This window comes from Mesoplodon mirus (genome assembly GCF_964341445.2).
Source record: "Mesoplodon mirus genome assembly, chromosome: 7".
In the NCBI taxonomy this organism is placed as follows: domain Eukaryota; kingdom Metazoa; phylum Chordata; class Mammalia; order Artiodactyla; family Ziphiidae; genus Mesoplodon; species Mesoplodon mirus.
Genome location: NC_138983.1, coordinates 57,555,144 through 57,576,542, shown reverse-complemented (window position 1 = coordinate 57,576,542; position 21,399 = coordinate 57,555,144). Strand labels below are relative to the sequence as shown.

At 56.8% G+C, this 21,399-nt stretch overlaps 1 protein-coding gene across 1 annotated transcript in view; it reads right to left on the bottom strand.

The window, feature by feature from the left end:
• The window catches only part of PDE2A (phosphodiesterase 2A), a 64,507-nt gene extending 49,399 nt beyond the window's left edge, over positions 1-15,108 (bottom strand). Inside the window, exons 1-2 of the mRNA XM_082629660.1 lie at positions 14,991-15,108; positions 4,035-4,096 (exon numbers count right to left, since the gene is read on the bottom strand). Of these exons, the coding sequence (XP_082485786.1) occupies positions 4,035-4,096; positions 14,991-15,009 (81 nt within the window). The 5' untranslated portion in view covers positions 15,010-15,108. The remainder of the gene's footprint in view (positions 1-4,034; positions 4,097-14,990) is intronic.
• Positions 15,109-21,399: the final 6,291 nt, after the last annotated feature.

Sequence of the window (21,399 nt, the reverse complement as noted above, 5' to 3'; positions counted from 1 at the left end):
CACATGTCAGCCTTCTCCTGTGGAGACCTGGGGGCACCCTTCCCACAAGCCCTTGCACAAGCTGCTCCTCTCACCTACAAAGGCTTTCCCAACCCCCATAACAATCCTACTGGACAGGACCAGCTGGGCTCCTGCCCCTGCCTATGGCTATCCCACCATGGGGGCCCACTTATTCACCATTGCTGGCCTCAGCCTCACTCCAGACTCTGAGACCAAGCGTTCCTCAGACCAGGACCCAGGGGCAAAGAGGTGTTTGGAGCTGGGTTCTCAGCATGGAGTCAGCCTCCTGCAGCATGCCCTGAGTCCTTGTTCCAGGCTCCTCTGTTCTTGGTCCCAGTCCTGTGCTGGTCCTTGTTGCCCTCAGGAGGTCCTCTCAGAAGTCGACCACGTGGCTCTGACTATCCAGCTGATCTCTGGTCTCATCAGGGCCCTTGACCCTCCCCATCCTTCAAAGTTCCAAGGCTGCCTCCTCCAGGAAGTCTCCAAGACTGCACCCAATACAGCAACTGCTCCCTTCTAGAACTACTCCAACCTCACCCCACCCCACCCCCGCCCACAGCTATTCTCATTCCATCAGGAAGCATTTATTGAGCATCTACTAAAAACCACGTGGGCCCAGGAGAGAAAAAGGGGACTCAGCCTTGGTTCCTACCTGCCAGGTGTTTATAACTATGTGGGAAAGGATATACAGCCATTACAACTACGTGGGAAAGGATATATAACCACATGGGGTAACAAGTTATCCCACTGTAAGCTCAGGGAAGCTCAGGGAAGCTTGGGGTTGTGAGTGACCAGGAAAAAGGAGAGGCTGACTTGAGCTGGGTGGAGGATGCAATCTGAGAGGACTTCATAGAGGAGGTGGCATCTAATCTGAGGCTTGAAAAGGGAGTAGGTGGAGAAAAAAGGGAAAGGCATTCCAGAGAGAGGGGTCAGTGCGAACAAAGTCAGGGAGGTCAGGAAGAGTGGGTGTCCTGGAAGTGAGCACTGCCATGTCTGGGGGCAAGGGATGGACATGAGGAGGTCCAGCAGGCATGGCTGGCAATGCCATGACAAGGGTGTGGTCTTTCCTTATCCCATAGGCAGGAATAGAGGAGTCAATGCCAGGCAGAGCATTATGGTTCTTAGCGTGGATACCTGTACCCTTGTCCATGTCTGCCTCTTCCCCAGCCCCTGCCCCAGCTGGGGCTCCCAAGCCCCCATGTAGGCTCTGAGAGCCAGCACAGAGAGGGCATGGACCCAAAGTGCTCAGCTCACTACTTGAACCCTTGCCTCAGCCCCGACATCCAGAGAGAGCAATGGCCCTGGTGCTGAAAGAGGATTGCAGACTGTTCCTGAAGAGCCCCTCCCCCAAGCCGGCCAGCTGGCACAGGGGCCAGGGAGCCACCCCAAGCCGGTGTGCTGAACAGACGCCCGCTAGGTGGGAATGGGTCCTGGCAGCCCTGCTCTCATGGCTGTCATGCTGCCAGTGCCAGGAGAACGTGCTGTACCCACAGAACCTCCATGAACACCAGCCCAGCCCTGCAGTGCACCCTGTCTCACAGAGCACAGCTGTCTAGACCTGGCTCCAAGGATCTCACCCTTGAGGGAAGCAGGGAGGGTACCAACTCCCTCCAAGGACCTTCTGTGGGCTAGGCCTGAGGCAGGCACCTCACACGTACTGTCTTTGTAACTTCTCCCAGCAGCTTTGCTGTGATTATGCCCAATAATAGTGATTATGTCCAATAATGATGAAGCTTCTTATCCCCCTTTGACAGGTGAGGAAACTGATGCTCAGGCCGGTTAAGGGACTGGCCCAAGGTCACACACCTGGGAAGTGGTGAAGCTGGGACCTGAACTCATGCCCATCTGACCCCATGGTCTGTCCACTGGATGAGGCCGTCATCTCAGGCTCTGCTCCCTCAGGAGGGCTCCTCATCAGTCTCCCATCCCTCTTCCCTCTTTCCCTCCAGTGGTCCCAATAGTTTGAGCAACACCCTAGGGTCCCTGTTCTCTCCAGTCCTATCCTTTCTATGTTGCATCAACCTGTCTCTCCCCAGCAGGGCTGAGCATGGGCCTGGGTACTCAGAAAAGGGTGCTAAGTAAACCCAGAAACAGAGCAGGCTCTGCCCAGAGGCCAGGAAGACACCTGCCATCTTTGTGGTGGGTGTGGGGCTGGGGGGCAGGATGGAGCTAAGAACTGAGGGGCTCAAAGCCCAAGATCCTCAGTATGAGAGAGGGGGCAGCAGGACCCAGGCCAAGGAAAGGCAGAGGGAGCAAATGGGGATGATCTGGGGATGCCTCATGGGGAGGGGGAGAAAGGAAGGGCAGAACTTGAAGTTGCAGGGAGCATGGCCAAGGGCCTAGGGAAAGGAGGCTATGAACAGAGGCATAAACAAGAAGCCTGGGCCTTACTCCTTCCCTTGGGACCCAGCTCCCATTGCCCAGGATGGTCTCAGCTTCTCCAAAGCTCTCTCCCCTCTCCACTTCCTGGGAGGATGACAAATCCAGTCTTTCCTAGCGGGTGGCAGCAGCTGCTGAGACACTGCTGGCTCCCAGAGACACCATCTGTCCCAGCTCTGCGGGGAGCCCCCACCCCACGGGGAATGCCGTAACCATAAATAAATTAATAATGACTTTCCTGTTCCCCTCCTCTCTCCCACTTCCTCAGCGCCCAGCTGCAGGCACACTCTCAGGGCTGGGCTCCATGTCCCAGCAGTGAGCCCACGCTGACCCCACTAGACACCAGGCCCTGTGTGAGCGTCTTTTGCCATCTCACCCGCGGGCAGGGAGAGAGCAAGGGTTGGGCACGAGACACAGCTCCACTCTCAGCTCTGCCTCCGATTCACTCACTGTGTGACCCCGCTGGGCTTCAGCTTCCCCAAAGTAGACGAATAACAGCCCCTGCCTCCCAGGGAGGTTGTGGGGATTAAACAGGGAAGTGTGTCTAAAGCTCCTGGCCCAGAGGAGGGGCTGATATGGCAACAGCCTCCCGTCCTCTCAGCCAGGTCCTGGGCACAAAGGAGGCTCATCTGAGGTCTGCTGTTTGGTCCGATTTCATACACACCCCTCCTCTGTGCCAACCTTCACCACCCCCGGCCCACCCCATTTCTGCTGCTCAAGGCCCCACGGACACTGACGATTCCTATGAGGCCCCCCAAAGGCATGGTCAGGGGCTGGGATGGCACCCCTCATCTCAAAGGAAAGGCACCCACTGAGCCCTCACCAGGTACCCTTTGGAGGGTGGTGGGAGACCCAGGAATGAAAAAGGCACATCCCAGGCAGGGCTCAAGATGCTCACAGTTCAGAGGGGAAGACACACAGAGTCACATAATGGAGAAAACAGGGTGCTAAAGGCACAGACAGCAGAATGCCCCAGCGGCTGATGGCCAGGGCAGGAGAGCTCAGAGGAGGGAGCGTGAGAGGCAGGGAGGGCTTCCTGGAGGAGGGGAGGCTAGAGCTGAGCCCAGAAGGATTTGGGAAGCTGAGGGGGGAAGAGGCCAGCAGGAGCGGTTCTAGGGAGGCAGAAGTGGATGAAGGGGGGACTGCAACCTGCCTGGGCTGCAGAGTGAGCAGGGGGAGGGGGAGCATGGAGAATTTTTAAGCCGAAAAGTGACAAGTTCAGGTTTGTGTGTTAGAAAGATCCTTCTGGCAGCCACATGGAGAATGGGGGCAACTGAAAGCAGACAGCCAGTGACTGTTCAGGGGAAAGATGACCAGTCCCGGACTGGGGCAGGCAGAGGGAGAGCAGGAGAGGAGTTCAGGAAATACTTAGGGCAGAGAATCAATAGGGAGTTGTTGGGTGAGGGTGGGGAGGACAAGGGAGGAGACATGACACCCAGGTGACTTGGGAGGAGGACAAATCCTCAGGGGGAGGGAACTCTAGGGTGGAAGAGGTGGTCTTGGTGTGGGGTGACCTTAGGCTGTAGGGGGTGGGGCTGGGATTCGGCTCCAGCCTCCCAGTCCTCCCAGGGGTGGGGGCAATGCTCAGACTGACCCCCAGCTTGCGCCCCCCACCCCCCCAAGCCCACCCACTCCTCCCTCTGCTGAGCTCTCACCTGCAGTGTGCCGTCTCTACTCCCTGGGGGCACTGGCTCCTGTGCAAGGAGGTCCCGGCTGGCTGCAGAGACAAGAAGGCCAGGGGCTGAGGCCTGCCAGGCCTTCTCCCCTTCTCCCCAGGCTGCCCCTCCCCCAGCCCCTAGCAGACCTGGGGCCTCCTGTCTCCCACAGGTGGCCTCCTCCAGGGAGCCTTGCCTGATGGCACCCTGCTTCCCATGGCCTCTGGCTCTGGTGTGTTCTCAGTCGCTCAACTCTGAGAACAGAGCTAAACTCTTTCCTTAAGCCTGGGGCTCCTCAGGAGTGGAAAACCACATTTTTACTCCTTCTGTGGTCCCCTCCACTTCTGCTTCTCTCCCTTCACTTCCCCTCTCTAAGCCTCAGCTTCCCGTCTATAAAATGGGATTTGTAGTGCCCAGCTCACACAGTCACTGGGCTGGGCTCCCAGCTGGGGTTGCTGTGAACCCTAAGTGAATGGGACCATACGTGGGAGTCCTCAGCCCAGTCTGGGCTCCAATCGGACACCCAACCTGCATCCTATAAGCACTACTCCCCGGCTTCTCAAGGGCTGGTACACACAGAAGCCACTGCCTCAGGAGCTCCTCATTCTCAGGAGCCCACCGCCTGGGTGGCATCCAGAACCCCCGCCGCTCTGGGAGGCACTGCCCAGGGGCCGGCTGTCCCTCCCCACCCCCATCCACAAGCGTACCCAGGCATCAGACAGGCACAGGCGGCGGGATATTCTGAGCCTGGCTTCATTCCCGTCAGCTGCTGGCCGCTATGCCAGCCTGGTGCGGGCGCGGGGGCTGATTTGATTTGGCAGCCTCGGAAGCGTGTGGTGGGGATGGGGAGGGGAAGGGGGGATGAGACACCCATCCCTGCTAGGAAATAGCCTCAGGCGTTCAGCGAGCTGGGGAGGTTCTGGGTTCCCTGCCTGGTGCCCCTGTCTTCTCACTCAGGCTCTGGACACCTGCTCGTGACTGCTGGAATCTATGGTTTTCCTTAGTGGTGACCATAGGGGTGACAGTAGCTGCACCTAGCGTGTGGATGCTTGTGGCAAGGTGTCTGGTTGTCCCACGTGTCCCTGTGTCCTGTGGGCATCTCCCTACTCAGCAGTGCCTTCAGCTGGGCCCGAATGTTGCCCAGGATGCATGGGTCTGGGGGGGATGGGGGACGATGGTCTACACGGGACCATCTCCCAGGGCGACTGTGGCTCCATGGCTGGGCCTTGATGGGGGACTGTCTGCAGCCCAGGGCATGGCAAGGTCGCGCATGCGCCTGTGTCTACTGCAGGGCCTCGTGTGCATTGGCTCGCCCAGTTCCTTCCCTCTGTGCGATGACCCCGCTAACCCAGCCATGTCCGGCAGAGGAAATGACGGGGACCAAGATAAGTGCCTGACCTCAGGGCCCATCCCTTTTGTCTGAAAGCCTAAGCCTTCTTTACTTAACCCTGGCCTCCAATGGTCCACCCACCACCACCGAACTGCCCCAGGACAGCCCCTTCCCCTGCCCCTGAGAAGAAGCAGTGCTAGTTTCACTTGATTCTCGCTGCCCCCCAGGCTCTCCACCACTCCCTGAAGAGGCTCCTGCCCCACGCCCTCTGGGACCCCATCACCCACTTCAAGAACAGGGAAGGTGGACAGGATGAGTGGGGTCTCGGCTAGGCATTCACAGAGCCTCCATAATCCTGCCCCAGCCTCACCGTTTACCACCCTCCTGCCTACCCCATACTCAGAGCAGCTCACCCCTCCCAGAGGTCCTAGGAATCTACACCACTCTGTTCATATGCCGCTGGTACCACGGGGACCTGGCCTCCACAGCTTCCAATTAGAGAGTTGCTGCTGGAGGTCAGGGGCTCTGATGCTCTGACCTCTGCACTGAAAGGGCAGGGGGTGGCGTGTCAGACCAGGACCCTAGTCCTAAGAGGTCCACAGGCCATGACTGTGTCCCAGACACCAGCCAGGAGGTCAGGGTAGGGTGGAGCCTACTTTGGGAAAGACACAATGTCTCATCTGTCACCGCCTCCCCATTGTCCCACTGTCCTCTGGGGACCTCAGGACTCTCTCCACCCAGCCACGGGAAGCTAAGCCCCTCCTGAGACAGAAGGAGGGAACACTGAAGGAGGGGCTCCAGGACCAGAGAGAGACTCAGCCGTGCCCTTGGGGTCACAGAGGAGGAACCTAGGCTCAATAGGACTCAGTTGTCACAAAGGGGCTGGTGGGATGAAGACTCTGCAGAGAGGTCCTGGGGGTCTTCCTGGAGGAGGTGTGTGGTACCTCACAGGAAGAGAACACTAGGTTCCAGGACAGCCTCCTAACTACGTGGTATAGGTTTGTACCTGGGACCTGTATGTAGTTGTAAGTGTCTTTGTGTCCATGTGTGCATGGGTGTGCATCCCAGTCATGGAGTCCCCAGCTCTGGTCTGCGTCCCAAGGGCAGGGTCTGCCTGAGGTAGAGGTCAGCCAGGCAGCAGATCAGAGGACAAAGAAAAAGAAGGGAGAACAGCTCAGGGCTGAGGAGTGAAGCCTGTCGGGTTGGTCATGACACAGTCAGTCCTCAAACCCTAGATGCCTGATGCCAAGACAGGGTGCTCCCGTGACCCGGGCTCTGCCACAGCCTACTGTGCAAGTTTGGACAGGACCTTCCCCTCTCTGAGCTACTGTCCTCATCTGAAGAATAAAAGGAATGGACTTGATGACCTCCTAGGGCCCTTACAAGTCTAACAATCTTTTGGAGAGACTGACACACAAAGACAGCCAGAGATGGAACCTTATAGAGATGGGGAGAGAGCTCAAAAGGAAGCAGAGACGACAGCGAGGGGTGGGATGGCAGGAGGACGAGAGAGGAGAACCCCAGGGAGGCCCATCGTGGGTCAGGGAGCTGGGGAGGGGTTCCCTGCTGGGGACCCTGTCCTCAGGGCCAAGACAGGATGTGGTAGACAATGCAGCCTTGCGCATGACAGGGAGCAGTTGTCACCACCCCACCTGCCTCCTGGCCTGTGGCAAGAGGAAGATGGTGGGTAACAGACAAATGCTCTGCCCCCCTGACCTGAGTCCTGCCTCCACTCCAGCTCTCCAGGTGTTCCAGGGGAAAGGGGGGAGCTGCAGGCAAAGGGGAGCTCCCAGGACTGGGAATCAAGAAGCTGTGTTTTAGGCCCTGCTGTGTTGTGGGATCCAGGCCAACTCCCAGCCTCCATCACTTGATCTGTGAATGCAGCAGTACTGGGTTCTGAGGGACCCAGCCAGGGTGGGCTCTCTAGAGGGCTGAGATCCTTCTCTCCTGCCTGGAGGTTCTTTCCCCACCTTTGATGTGGGTGCTGAGACTGTGCACAATCCAAGAGGCAGCAAGCCGCTGGACAAAGGAGCTGGCTTTGTGCTGGGCGGGAGGCCTGTGCTACAAGGTAGCCCCCATCGGTCATCAACCCTCCAGGCCCTCTGGCCTGGGACCTCCCTTCTCACAGCCACCCCCAGGGCACAAGCAGGGTCCTCCCTCCTTGGCCTGCGCTCAAGGGGTGCCAATGGGTCCCTAGCCGATGTCTGCACTGCCCCTCTGGCTGCCTGGCCTCTGCCCTAGGCGGAGGCCCTTTGTACTTGGGCCCTCACAGGCAGGGCTTCGTGCAGTCCCGTGTCTGTGTCCAGGAAGTGTTCATGTCCTGTTTTCCCCCTCAGGCCGAGGCTGCCAGGGAAGGAGAGGGTGGGGGTAAGCAGGCCTCTCCTTCCTCCACTGTGGACATTTCTCCCAGAGGCTTTAGGGGCTGGAAGAAAAAGGTACTCCTCTCTCTGCCACAGTCTGAAATGACTGAAGATTGGAGGCAGAGGAATGAAGGAAATGACTCCTTACCCTGAAAGCTTAGGGAGTGGTGGATCTTGCACACGCACACACACCAGTTCTGCTGTGGCAGGAGAAACTATCTGTGCAACCCAGGCTGAGATGGCCTCCTTCCCCACTGGCACCAACCCAGCCCCTCCTCCCCTCCCTCCCTGGGGGTGGTGGCCACCCCGCTGCCCCAAGCTGTCTCCATTGCTTCTTGCTATGTTTTTAATAACTGAACATCCACATTAACAAGGCAGGTGGTTGCAGCTCTTCCCAGCAACCCCATTTAGAATCATTGAATCATCAAATCATCAAATCCTAGAATCCTGGAATCACAGAACGTCTGCTTCTTCGTCTCCTGGAGTCTCAGCATCTTAAAGTCACAGAATGTCGGAATCACACAACCACGCATCCACACAGCCCTGGCCGGGAGCTGAGAGTCATGGAAGGCTGGAACCCCACAAACGGACAAGGCCAGATTCTCCAGAGAGTTCATGCACCCCAACTTCCTCCTTTTACAGGTGAGAAAATGCAGCCCAGAAAGTGGCCTTACGCAAGATGACTGGACAGTAGGAGCCAGGCAATGCCCAGCTCCGAGATTGCAAGATGGGACCTCAGGAACCCAGTCTTCCGGAAATGGCACAACTTTTACTTTCGGAAATACAGATATTCAAGTTGGGGTGATGCTGCTCTTTTAGCTTTGCTCATTTCTCCTCCCTCCCAACCCCACCCCCACTGGGCCCTGCGGCTGGCACTTCATCTCTCCACCCCTCTTACCCTTGGTTCCTGCAATTCCCTCACCTTTCCCCCTCCCTGGGTCTGTACTCAGGCCCCTCAAATAAAGGCAACAATAGATGGGTGAAGTTCGAGGGGTCAAGTCCCTCAGGGTGGAGGACAGGAAAAGCAAAATGCCTGCCCCCTGAAGCTACCAGCCAGAGAGCAGGCTCCCCAGAGGAGGTGCCCTGAGCAAGAGACCAGAACGTCCTGGACACTCTGGGGGTCCAGCCACACCAGAGGCAGCAGCTTCAAGGAAGCTGGAATCAAAGAGGAGGGAAGCAGTGAAGCCTTACCGTTGATATTAAAACATCGCAGATGTATGTTTAGCGTTTTCATAAATTTACATTTTAACTCACTTTGGAATGTACTCACGCATTTTTGAATTTGAATTTTATTAAATATTATATTTTACAGAGTGTTTTAATTTTTGAATTCTGAACACTCTTCGCCCAGGGCAGATCCCGCGTCCCCACGCTACAGACAAGGACGCAGCAGCCCCCAGTGGGATCCAGGTCCCCTGGTTTCTGTTTAGCCTCAAAGCTCCTGACCTGGGACGCCATTCTGAGACCTTCTACTCCTTAGAGGGCCCTCACCCAGGCCCAGGCATGTGCCCTCAAACCCTGTCTTCCCTCATGTGGCCACCCAGACCCCAGGGTGGCGCTCTCTATCCCTTCACCTCTTCAGCTGCCCGGCTCCCTCCTCTACCTCTGCCCCCTCTGCCCCCTCCCCTCCAACTTTGGCTTTTCCCTGTTCAGCCTCATCATCCCATGTCTGAACCACACTGCCTCAGCCTCCTGCCTCACTCCTTCTATGTGCTCCCCACCCCATGACCCAGGGAGCTGCATAACACGCAGGTCTGAACAGTCCCTGACCTGCTTTCATCTCTTCCCCTAGTGCGCAGTTCCCTCCGGAGAAAGCCCAAATTCCTTGACATGGCATAAAAGTCCTGCACAATTTGGCCCCTGCCAGCCTCACTAGCTTCGTCTCCTATGCTACACACACACACACACACACACACACACACACACACCAATCTCATCACTCAGCCGCCCTGGCTGTCCAGCATCCAGCTCCATGGAATGCTTCCCTCCGACTGTCTGTCACCAGAAAGCCTCCACATTCGCCATTCTCTCCTTCTCTCTGTCCAGAACTTTCTCCTGGCTCATTCCTCAGCTCTCACTTTAAATGTTTCCTCCTGGAAGCTTCCCAACTTGCCCTCCCTCCCACTCTGGGCTGAATTCGGGGCCCCTGCTCCGTCCCAACATGGCCCCCAAGTTTCTCCCCATCGCTGCCTTCCCCCCACACAATCTACCAGCATCAATCTTTGTCTGTGCCCCTCCGCCACCCTATCACCTGTCCACCCTTGGCCCCGGTACCTGGGTCTGTCTACCTGCCAAGAGGCAGACGCCTTGTTGCTCAGACTTGGCAGAATGTGTGGCCGAAATTTAAGGCCCCCACCATGCTCTCTTTACCTACCCTCTCTGCTGGGCACAGAGTAGGTGCTCACTAACTGTCCACCTATTAAGGCCTGGCAGTACACAGTGTGTGGCACGGACAGGGAGTGCTGGGGTGCTCAGAGGAAGTGCGAGTCCCTGGGCTGGGCTGGGGACTTCCTGGAGGAAGCATTTGGGATGATCCTCCACATGTCAGTCCTAACACAGAAATTGAAGACAGGCCACAGGAAGTCCCCAGCCAGCTTTAGGGCCATCAGGGCAAACCATCAGAGTGGGACCAGAGTCTGCAATGAGGGAGATTCAGTGACCAGAGCCAAGGACAGGGCCACTGGAGGGGCTGGTGGTACATTTGGGGAAGACTTCCTGGAGGAGGGGCTACTTCTGGATGGTTTGGGGCAGGGGAGAAGGTGGAGATGAAGCAGGTTGGAGACAGAGGTGTGAAAGAGAAAGCTCTGTTCCTTCTTGTCCGTTATGCCTTAAAGGAAAGGGAGGTGGGATTCGGATGGGCAAGAGGAAAGAAAGAAGGCCAAGGCGGCATGGAGCTAACATCAGTGCTGACACCATGGCCAGGGAGAGTATGGGTGGCTGGGGCTGGCAGGGAGCAGGTTCCCAGCTGTGGTTGGGAAACATTTCCTGTCTCCTTGCCAGGGGGGTCATTAATAATCACTTACCCTCCACAGGCAGCATGGAGGCTAGCCAGGGAGCAGCATGGTGCTGGGGCCGGAGCCCAGCCTGGCAGCCAGGAAAGCTGTATTCTAGGACCAGCCCTGCCACCTTGTTGTGAAACCTGGACAAGTCACCTGGCCACTCTTGGTCTCTGGTAATGCTGGTCAAAGGAGGGTCTTAAGAGGAGGCTCCCTAAAGATCCCCCTGCTCTGGGCCTCAGTTTCCCTAGATGGCAGCGGGGCTGCCACCCCTACAGGGGGTTAGGGACCTCTGATGATCAATATGAGCATCTATGTTGAGCCCAGCTCAGGACACACGGGATGCGCAGACCCAGCCCCGCCTCTCAAGAGCTCGAATTCTGGCAGGAGCCAGACCCCAACACCATGGGATGCATGCCTGGAGCATATCATGTGCATGTCAGGCTGCGGGAAACAGAAGGGAGGGCCGTCTGCCCAAGGCCTGAGGGGCTGACAGTATGGCTGGGCCACGAAGATGGGGTTTCTTAGACACAGAAAATGGGAGTCCCATGAGGCCTACTTAGTCACTGCTATGACTGCAGCACTTAACACTGTGCCTGCCTGGTGCATAGCAGGTGCTCAATAAATGCTTTCAGACAACAGAATGAGCTCCTGTTAAAGGAGACATTTGTGAAAGGAGCTTGGAATTTGGAAAGAGCTGCCTAAACGGTGATGATGAAGATGATGACAATGATGATTCTGCCCAAAGACAACAGGATGGGAAAAGGTGACATGAAAGCTTGAGAAGGTAGGAGGCCCAGGGATGGCCATCCAAAACCAAACAGCATTGCTTGGGAATGATCAACAGCCTTCAAGATCCCTTCTTCCAGTTGGGCTAGAATTTCCCTCAGCCTCAGGCCACATTTCTCTGACCATCCAACACCCCCTTCAAGGCTCAGCTCAAGCCCACTCACTTCAGAGACTCTTCTGGAATGTGGTGCTGAGGCATTGGCCCCGAGCCCCTTCCCCTGACTGACTCTGATGGTCCCTGTGCCTTCCAGCCACAAGGAGTCCTGGCCTTTCGTGCACTCGAGTCCTTGTTGGCAGGCTGTCCACTAAGGTCTCCCCACAGCTTTCTCTGGAGGGTATGACCTGGATCCTCCTACCGGGTCCATCAGACTAGAGGGTCCCCAAAGGTGTGATCTGGCTTCGTTTTTCAGAAAAAGGTCTCTGTGAGGAAAGGAACTATCCCCCCATCAGATATGGGGTCAACACAAGTGGAGATAGACTGAGGTCTCCCTGGTTGCCTCCCAGCCCAGTGACCCTCTCTGGGCACCACAAAGAGAAAGGAAGAGGACCGGGCAGCATGCAGAAGGGGGCACTTGGCTTCTCAGCACCCCGGAGATGACGTGAGAAGGAAGGGCACTGGGCCACACTTGGGACTAAGACATCATGGTTGGCAAACGTGCCTAACTCCCAGCCCAGCCCCAGCTGCTATTGCGCCAAGGAGGCGCCACCAGGGATACCACCCAGGCCTCAGTGCCTGCGCCTGGACCCCCACCCTCTGCGGAGAACCATGAGGTGGTAGTAAACACAGTGGGCCCGAGACACGTGCATCCTCTCCCCGCCCCTTCCAACCCCGGCCCCAAACATGAGACAGGCTAAGAGGAAAAGAACAAAGGTTCCAGGACCTCCACGTCGCCCGCCGCCCGCCTGTCCAGCGCCTGTTCAGCCGGAAACCCAAGACAAAGGCCTTGGTGAAAGCGAGGAGGATGAAGGGCAAAGGGTAGAGGCAGCCTGGCTTGGGCATCTCAGGGGACCTAACTGGGAGGGAAGCGAGAACAGGATGGCAGCCAAGCCTTCCCTGCACACACACGTCACTCCACAAACATTTATGGGACACCTGCTGTATTCTGCACACCCAAACGTCACATACCTCGTTCCTCACCCCACACACCTTATACACCCACTCCCTCACCCCCTGCAGCACCTTCCACAGCCCTCCAGCCCCCCTCTCCCCACACATACCCTAGCTAACTGGATACCCTTCACATGTAAACAGCTCACAGGGAGAGAAGATCACATAATCCACGTGTCACACCGAAAAGCCATCCAGCTCACACACCCACACTTCACGCCACACTCACACTCAACCTCCCATGCGCACCTCACACACCCAACACTCACCTCTCCAAGCACAGACACACAGTTCCAATTAAATTCAATACACACACATCACCTAGGCATAGAGACACAACCTGCATAGATAATGTGCACACCTAATGTCACACCAAAATGTCAAATGTTTGCGGGCACACACAGCTCCTTAGCACAGACAGTCCTGCCTGCACACTGCCTCCTCCCCACATGCACTTGGGCATGCACACACACACACACACACACACACACGTAGTCAACAAGTCCTTGCCTTGGCCCCCTGGACCCTGGCTGCTGCACACTTTCCTACCCAGAGCTGTACGAACAGTCATCACACAGACACATGACACTCAAACACCAACACACAGGTCCCAATATATTTCCCGAGCAACTCCAGGATGTAACTCGGTGACTCGAAGCCAGTCACCTAGGCTGCAAACCCACTCAGACACAGCTCTCCCACCCCCACTCCCCTCTACCAAGACATCCAATGAAACCTTTCATCAGACCCCTCCAGTGGCTCTTCCTGGTTACACACAACAGTCCATAACACACACAAATACACACACAGTTCCCCATGTAAGCTGCCCCTACAACTACTCCACCCCACGATGACACACAACCATGTACACATAAGTTCCCCACACACACAACAGTCATAAATACATCTACCACTCCACACTCACAACTCGGCCTCCCTAGCTGCACACGCCATGCAACGCCATTACACTCACAGTCCTCACACTCATCATAAGCTCCCACAGATCCCCCCCAATAATCCCACCGCTGATGACACACACAATACTACATGACACAACACACATGATCACACACAAGGCACACCCAACACACACAACCCAGCTCTTCCTACTCAAACACGTACCACCCAGACTCGCCCAGCCCTGGACACCTCCCACCACAGGTGACTGACACCAGGTTGCAGGCTATTCCTCCCCTCCCTCATCCCAAGCCCCCGGCCTCCCAAGTCCAGGTCAGCAGGGATGAGGGGGTTTATATGTTATGAACCCCAGTGCCCCACTGCACAATCCCCACCCACCTTAAATCACTCGGTACCGCCCAAGGGCTGCTTGTTCCATGTTTAGCCCCTTCCACCAGCACCCACACCATGCCATGCCTGACAACAGGGGAGGGGTAGAGGTCCTGGGGACACCAGCGTGGCATTCTGAGCCTGTCCCCTCACCATCCCAAAGTAGAGGCTGATATAAGGGGAAGGATGACCACAGGGAAAGGCCCTAGAACAAAGACAGAAACCTAGAGAAATTGGGGGAGTGATGGGCAGACTGAGAGAGGTGGGCACGTGGGCAAAAGAGACCAAACAAGAAAGAAATAGAGGGGCAGAGGGAGAAGATGCCCAGAAGGACTCAAGAAGCCAGAGGAGAAACGGGGGCCACCATACCCAGAGAGAAACAAGAGGAGAGGGTGAGACAAACCGGAAAAGACTAGGATCTTCTATACAGGAGGGAGGAGGGAAAGCAGGAAGAGGGTGGGAGGGGGATCCTGCAGAGAAGGAGAGACGAACTGTAATGGAAAGAGGCATTTGGACCCTGGGTAGGGTCTGGTGTGAGGACTGAAGTCCAGGTGTTTGAGTGGGAATCTGGGTGAGGGCACAGATGAGGCTGTGGAGTAGGGGTTCAGGGGCTTGAGATGAGGCCCCAGCTCTGAGGTGGGGTCCTGGTTGAGAGTCGGGGGTTAAGGTGTCCTGGGTGTGCCTGGAGTCTGATAAATATATTGGGGGTCCAGGGGTATGGGCAGGGGTCCTCCACTAATCTGGGAGGCAGGGGGTTCCAGGCTCAAACAGAACTCTTGGGTGTGGACAGGGGTCCCATTGTGGATTGGGAGTTCAGTGCTTGGGGGTGGAGTCCCAGATCTGAAAAGGGTTGAGTCTGGCGTGAGGTTTCGAACTGTGAGCTAAGGACTCAATGTCTCTGGGTACGGGCTGCAGTCCCAGCACAGAAGTGGGATTTTCAGCCAGGGGAGGGGTCCCCACCCTAGGAGGGTTCAGGGACAGGGTAGACCATGGGACCGGCGACAGCACGCTCCGCGGAGGACCCGGCCGCGCGCTCACCCAACACCCCGTTCCCCTCGTGCCCAGAGCGGGGGGGGCCCCCCCTACCTGCAGGCTGTCGGCGCATGGCTGCGGCGGCGGCGGCTCGTCCGGCTTGAGGAAGACCTGCTGACCCCGCCTGAGGAATTGGACAACAGCGATGAGGATGTGGTGCAGCACCAGGACCATGCTCGCAGCCGCCCGCCCGCCCCGCTGCGCTTGGCCAGGGCGTCCGCGAGGGCTTCGCCTGATCCGCGCGAGGGTCCGCCCTGGCCCCGCCCCGAACCGCCTACTTCCCGCCCCCCGACCGCCCCGGCCCCGCCCACCTTCCGCAACCGTGGACAGCACCTCTTAGCTCGTCCAATCTTCCCACCCCCACCAGAGCCCCCCACCAGCTCTCACTTCCCTTATCTCTCCGCTCTCAAGATTCTTCCAGCTTGTGCGCTATTAGGATCCCCCGCCTGATAGCCGGCTCTCAGCCTTCGCTCACTTCTCTTGCCCCTTCGCCACTCCTTTCACTACCTCTCAGGGGTCGCCTCTCTGAGCCTCTCTCCTGATCACATCCTCTCCCCCCACCACTTACTTATAAAGTCCTGGAGCCAGGCTACAGTCCCAAGGCAGAGACCAGCGCAGTGTGGGGGCGGGGGGGGGCGGTCCGCAGAGGGAGATAGATAGAGGGGAAGGGACCACTGGCACGAACAAGGAGCCCTGGGCTTGCTCTTCTTCCAGGAAAAAGGGGGGAAATCAGGGGAAATTTCAGAGGTCGCTCCGAGTCTGACAGGCCCTGGGAGCAGTAGCAAACCTGGGAGGGAGACACGTGCGCACTGACACGCGAGCGCACACACAGGCGCACCATTCCCAAGTTGTGGGCAGGGGCACTGGGCCCCCAGCACTGGGCAGGCAGGTCTGCGTTGGCGTCCCCGCAAGCCAGAGAGGGTGTAGGCCCCAGGGCCACACAGTCCAGAGTTCCGCGGTGGGACTTGCGAGCCCGAAGCGCAATTCACCGCAGAGCGGCCTCTGTGCTCAGGCGCCCGCTGCAGCCGTGACGCTCCTGCGCCCCCTGCTGGCCCAGCGCGGCGGCTCAGCCCGGCCCGATTTGCCATCTGCGCGGGAGGGGCGGGTGTCGGAGGGGAAAGGGGTCACCTGGGCCAGCTCCCTGCCTGGACCCAACCGGTTCCTAGCCTCCGCCTGGCATGAGGTCGGCTGGGGCGGTGGGACGTGTCTGGACTGGAGGGTGCTCTTGGGTGTCTCCTGACCATTGCCGGCTAGCTACTTACTGCATGACCTTGGTCAGATCCCCTCCCCAGGTGGTCTCTGGGCTTTAGTCTTCCCATCTCTTTCACAAGACTGCCAGGAGAATCAACCCCACAATGGTGCGAAGGCAGCCAGAGTCCCCTGACAGCCCTCGCTGTGGTCTGACCTGAATCCTTCCCATGTACTGCGGTCCCCTCTCTCTGCAATTCTCCCCTTAACCCTCACCCGCCACACCTCTTGGAGGGTGACTCAGTGACCCTCCAGCTTCCCAGCTCCCCACCTCACTGGGCTGATTCATCTGGGCCCTTTCTCCCTGGGGAGTGATTTCCTCAAGGTTGAGTCATTGAGCCCAGTCCTGGACACAGTCCAGGCACCTGGCACACAGGCTGGGCAGAGTCCTAGCTGTGCCACAGCTCAGGGGGAAGCCCTCCATGCCAAGAGTTCTCCCACCTCTCTTTCTGAGGGCCAACTCTGAACAATGCCTCTTCCCCTGCTCACACACCTTCAGCGACTCCCTACCATCAGCACAGTAAAGTCCCAACCCTCAGCCTGACATGGCAGAACCTCTATGACTTAGCCCCAACTTGTTTTTTCAGCTTTGACCCTCTTGCCACCGATCCTTAAATTTATACTTCCTGCTCTACTCAGATGCGTGACTGACTCATTCTCACCTTCAGGCTTTTACCCAGCCACCCCAACCCTAATGTCCTCTAGATCCTATCAGCCTGCTTACCTTTCAGGGACCAGTCGGAGGCCCACCTCCTCCAGGAGGCCTTCCCTGGATGCTACCTCAGTCCTCTGGGTCCCCCTTCTTGCATCTTTCCTAAGAGTCATGTCTGGGGGCAATTTTACTGCATCTTATTTTACTGCATCTTCAAATTGAGGGCAATTTGTCCTACTTACTAACGCTATAGAAAACATTACATGGGCTAACATATGTAAAGGTTCTGGCCCAGAAAAGGGCCTCCCTTCTCTTTTTTTGGCCTCAGTTTCTTGCTCGGTAAAGGGAGTGACCAATGTAAGGGCTATTATAAGGACTGAGTCTGAGGCCAGTGCACAAATCTCTTGGTAAATCCTGAGCATCTGTCATCAGCTCAGTCTTGGGCTCCGGATAGTGCGGGTGGGACAAAGGCATCCAGGAGGCATCTGTTACAGCTACTCGCCAGAGGTGTTTGTTCTTCAGGAGAGGCCATCTCAGACCTCACAGTCAAGGGCCAACCCTGGCCTGGCACGGCCAGCATCTCTCGGGCTTTAACATTTGCTGAGCACTTACTCTGTGACTCACAGTTCATCTTCTCACCAACACTATAAGGTAGGACCCATTATTAGCCACATTTTACAGATAAGGAAAACTGAGGCACAAAGAGATTAAGTAACTTGCACACAGTCACACAACTAATAAGTAGTAGAGCCAAAATTCAAACCCAGGCCATCTGGCTCCAATCTGTGCTTTATATTCATTCTCTGCCTCTTGAGGAAAGGCACGTGAGAAAAACTAATTTTCCCACCTCTCCTTTTGTCCCCAAGAATGCAGTCAGGGTCCTACACTCCCAGCCCCTGAACCCTCGGCCCGCCTTTGCCATGAGGAAGCCCAGCTTCAGGGGTACCTGGCTCAGCTCCACAGCCACCTCTTTTCATCTCCCCACCTTACAGGCCACATTAAGCTGTCCAGTGGCCCAGCTACCTCAGACTCGGTATTTTAGGAAAAGGTGACTCAGCTGACAGCCTGTCCACCTGGGTACTGGGCCATTCAACCTCAGGCCCTGTCCAAGAACCAGCCCTTCCTCGTTCCTAACAATGACCCCTCTCTGGACCACTGCGCTTACAAAGCACTTCCTCACCCAGGACTGATGAGCAGACTTTCATGCTCATCATCTCTGCATATAAAAGCGTGACACCAGCAGGCCCTCCAAAGACCCCAAATCTGCTCCCATCCTCCATGACCATGTGTCCTGCTTCCAGGAGCCTGTCTATGTGCCTGACATGCATCTATCCTCTTGCTGCTAGCCATGGTCAGACTCCCAGAAGCCCAGGTTCAAACCTGAGCCCTGCCCTGACATGCTGGGTGACCCCATGCAAGGCTCTGGCCCTGTGAAGGTTGGCCTGGTTCTCTTTGAGGACTCAAGCGGCTCGGGTGGAGGAAGGCAGGATCCAGGTAGGCCTAGCGGGGCAGAAGGCAGCTCTCTGGGGCAGGCAGGCCTGCCCGGGCATGCCAGGCCCAAGGACTGTGAGCGAGGGCCAGATCCCAACATGGGGCTCCTCAGGAGGGAGTGTGTGGGGCTCAGTCTCTCCATGACTTGAGGTGGAGCCCATGGACTAAAAGAGAGTTCCACCATCCGAGGGGCCCTGCCCGGTGACAGTCCAAGAAGGGCCCAGGAGGAAGTTGACATCTCTGCGGGTTCTGTGTCCAGCTAGAGCCCATCCGCAGTGTTCAGCCCCGGAGAGGGCACAGTTGTGAGCTACCCTTAGTTAGCCGTGGTGTGTGCATGTGTGTAAGGTCCTGCATGCAGGTCTGTGAGCATGATGTGGGTGAAGGTGGAGTACAGTTTTGTAAGTTTGTATCTTTGTAAGGATGTGTGATGCTTTCATTGTACAGCTGAGCTTGTGTGTGTGTACACAGATGTGTGTGTATCTACAGGAATGTGCATATGTGTGTGTGTGCAGACAGGTATGTGTGCACAGGTGTGAGTATGTATGCACACATGTAAGTATGTGTATACAATTGTGTGTGTGCACAAGAGTCCAAGTATGGCACATAGATGCAGATGTGTGAGTCTGCATGTACTCAAATTCACAACTAACAGAGGTGCTGCTCATGGCCACTAGCCCCGGTCAGCTCTGTGTGTCCGCTGGCATTGGCTCCAGATATGGCAGTGGCCCTTACAGAGAAAGGATCTGGCCGTAGGCAGGTGTTGGGGACAATGTGGATTTGGGCTCTGGGTGGGCAGGGCCTGCTCCCAGAGCCCCCACAGCAGCTCTAACTGGGAAAGAGCACAGGCTGAGTGAGCGCAGGCTCAAGGGATGAGGGGAGAGGGGTGGGGCAACCACAGGTCTCATCCATTTCCATGTTATTTGCATACACATTTATCTTTGCAGCAGATGGCCAGCTGCACAACCCTAGCGGGGGAAGGGAGCCTAGAGGATTCTAGTGCAGGACCTGCCAGCTCACATCGGGGCTGAGGTCCAGGGGACTCAGGCCTTGGCACACCTTAGTATCTGCTCCTTACCCTCTGCAAACCCCAAGAGCCTTCTGTCACACAAGGCTGCTGCAGGCCACACACACTCACTGTCTTTCCACAGATACACACACACACACATACTCCTACACACAGACTCACATCCCTATACGCCTGCTCACACAGCTCCTGCACATAGAACACTGGTGGGCACACCTGCCCTAGTAGCTCCTTCAGGGACCACTGTGTCTCCTTCTCCCCGATGCCCATACCTGATGGAGTAATCTTTTCTTCACTCAAGTCTGACCCTGCCTCACCCATACCCACACGGGTCCCCACTGCCCACAGGATAAAGTTGGAGTTCCGGTCCTGGCCTTCTTGGTCCTTAACCCCGCCTCCAAACCATCCTTTCATGCCCCCCACTCTGCCTTCTGGCCACACCCCTCACTGCTCACCAATCCTCCAACCAGCACTTCTGTACTTTTACCAGGCACTCGACCTCCCCACTATGCTGTCAGCTCCAGGGGACTGGACTCTTTTCCCGTTTTGCTCATTGCTGTGGCCCCAGCACCTAGAACAAGGCTTGACCCAGAGGAATTGCTCAAGAAGACATCTGTGGACTATAGGAATCAGTGGTAGAACCCTCCTTCCAACCTGATCTGCCTCCTTATGGAGGACCTGACCAACTGTATTTGTTTCCCTATGTACCTCCCCCATCAGACCCAAAAGAGACTGGGTCTGATTTAGCTCCACGTGTCTGTATGCAGCATATCCAGCATGGGGCCAGGCACACACAGCAGGAGTGGGGGATGGGGGACAGATGGTGACCCCCTAAACGAGACACAGGGATGTCTAGAAGGGGCGGCCACCTTGGCCAATCACACAAAGCCCACCTTTCCCGGAGAAGAGGCCTCCTGACCACCTTCCCCCATCCAAGCCCCTTTCTGAAGTCACCCTGACTGGCAATCCAGCCTCCGCTTGCACACTCTCAGGGACAGGGAGCTCACTTTCTTTGCAGCCAACCCCTTCCCGTGTGGGATGGCTCTGCCTGGTGCTGACTCCTCCCACAGCACCATCCTGTCAAATCCTGATCATCCTGAGCCATGATTCCCATGGGAAACGGGAAGGAAGATGAGCAAAAGGAGCAGCAGATCCCAGCTTTCCCAGCAGCTCTACCAGCCTTCCCAGCTTTGGGCAGAGGTGGGAAAAGGAGCTCTGGGCTCTCAGCCTGCCCCAGGCTACTATAGGCAAGTAGGTTCAAGGTGCTCAGGCTTCTGCAACACCAGCCACTATCCCCAGGAGTCTGGGGCAGTGCAGAGAGGGTGCAGTGCTGAGAAACTCTTCAGCAGACGCCACTGAGCCCCATCCCCTCACTGAGCGCACTCTTTCTCTCATCCCTCAAGCCCCCCCGCACCCCATCTCCTCCCCTCACCGGGGCCTCTTGCCCTCCAGTCCGAAGGACCTTGCGGGACTGCTCTAACCCCAGCCCTCGAGTGTCCCATGGAGATGCCTCCTCCTGAGCCCTGTTGGGCAGGCTGGGTGGATGAAGGCGATTAGGTCCTCAGCCAAGGGTGGCTGCCAGAGTGCCACTCAGCCCTGCCTGGACAGCTGCAGCCCACAAGCTGCCCAGCTTTCCTTCACCAGCTATTCCTGGGCTGGCCCTGCTCCAGAGGTGCCTCGGGCTGCAGTTGGTCACTGACCCCAGTCCCCCATGCGCACACACACAAACACACACACACACACACATACACACAAACACACACACACCAGGACTGCTCAGAACTGAGCCCATGAGGAATGCCAAGGCACAAGAAATTCTAAGCAACAGGGACCCGAGGCTCCATGCTCTGAAAACTCCCTGCCAGCTCAGACACTGTCAGAGAGGGAGCCCCAGTCTGTGGCTTCCAGGTTCCAAGAACTCCCAGAGCTTTGTGATCTAAGAAAATCAGAGCCTCTATTATAAATCCCATTGTTAGAAGAGTCTGTGCTTTTTACATTCTATGAATGCGAGAGCCTGGAGTCCTGAGAATGGAGGAGCCCAAGATTCT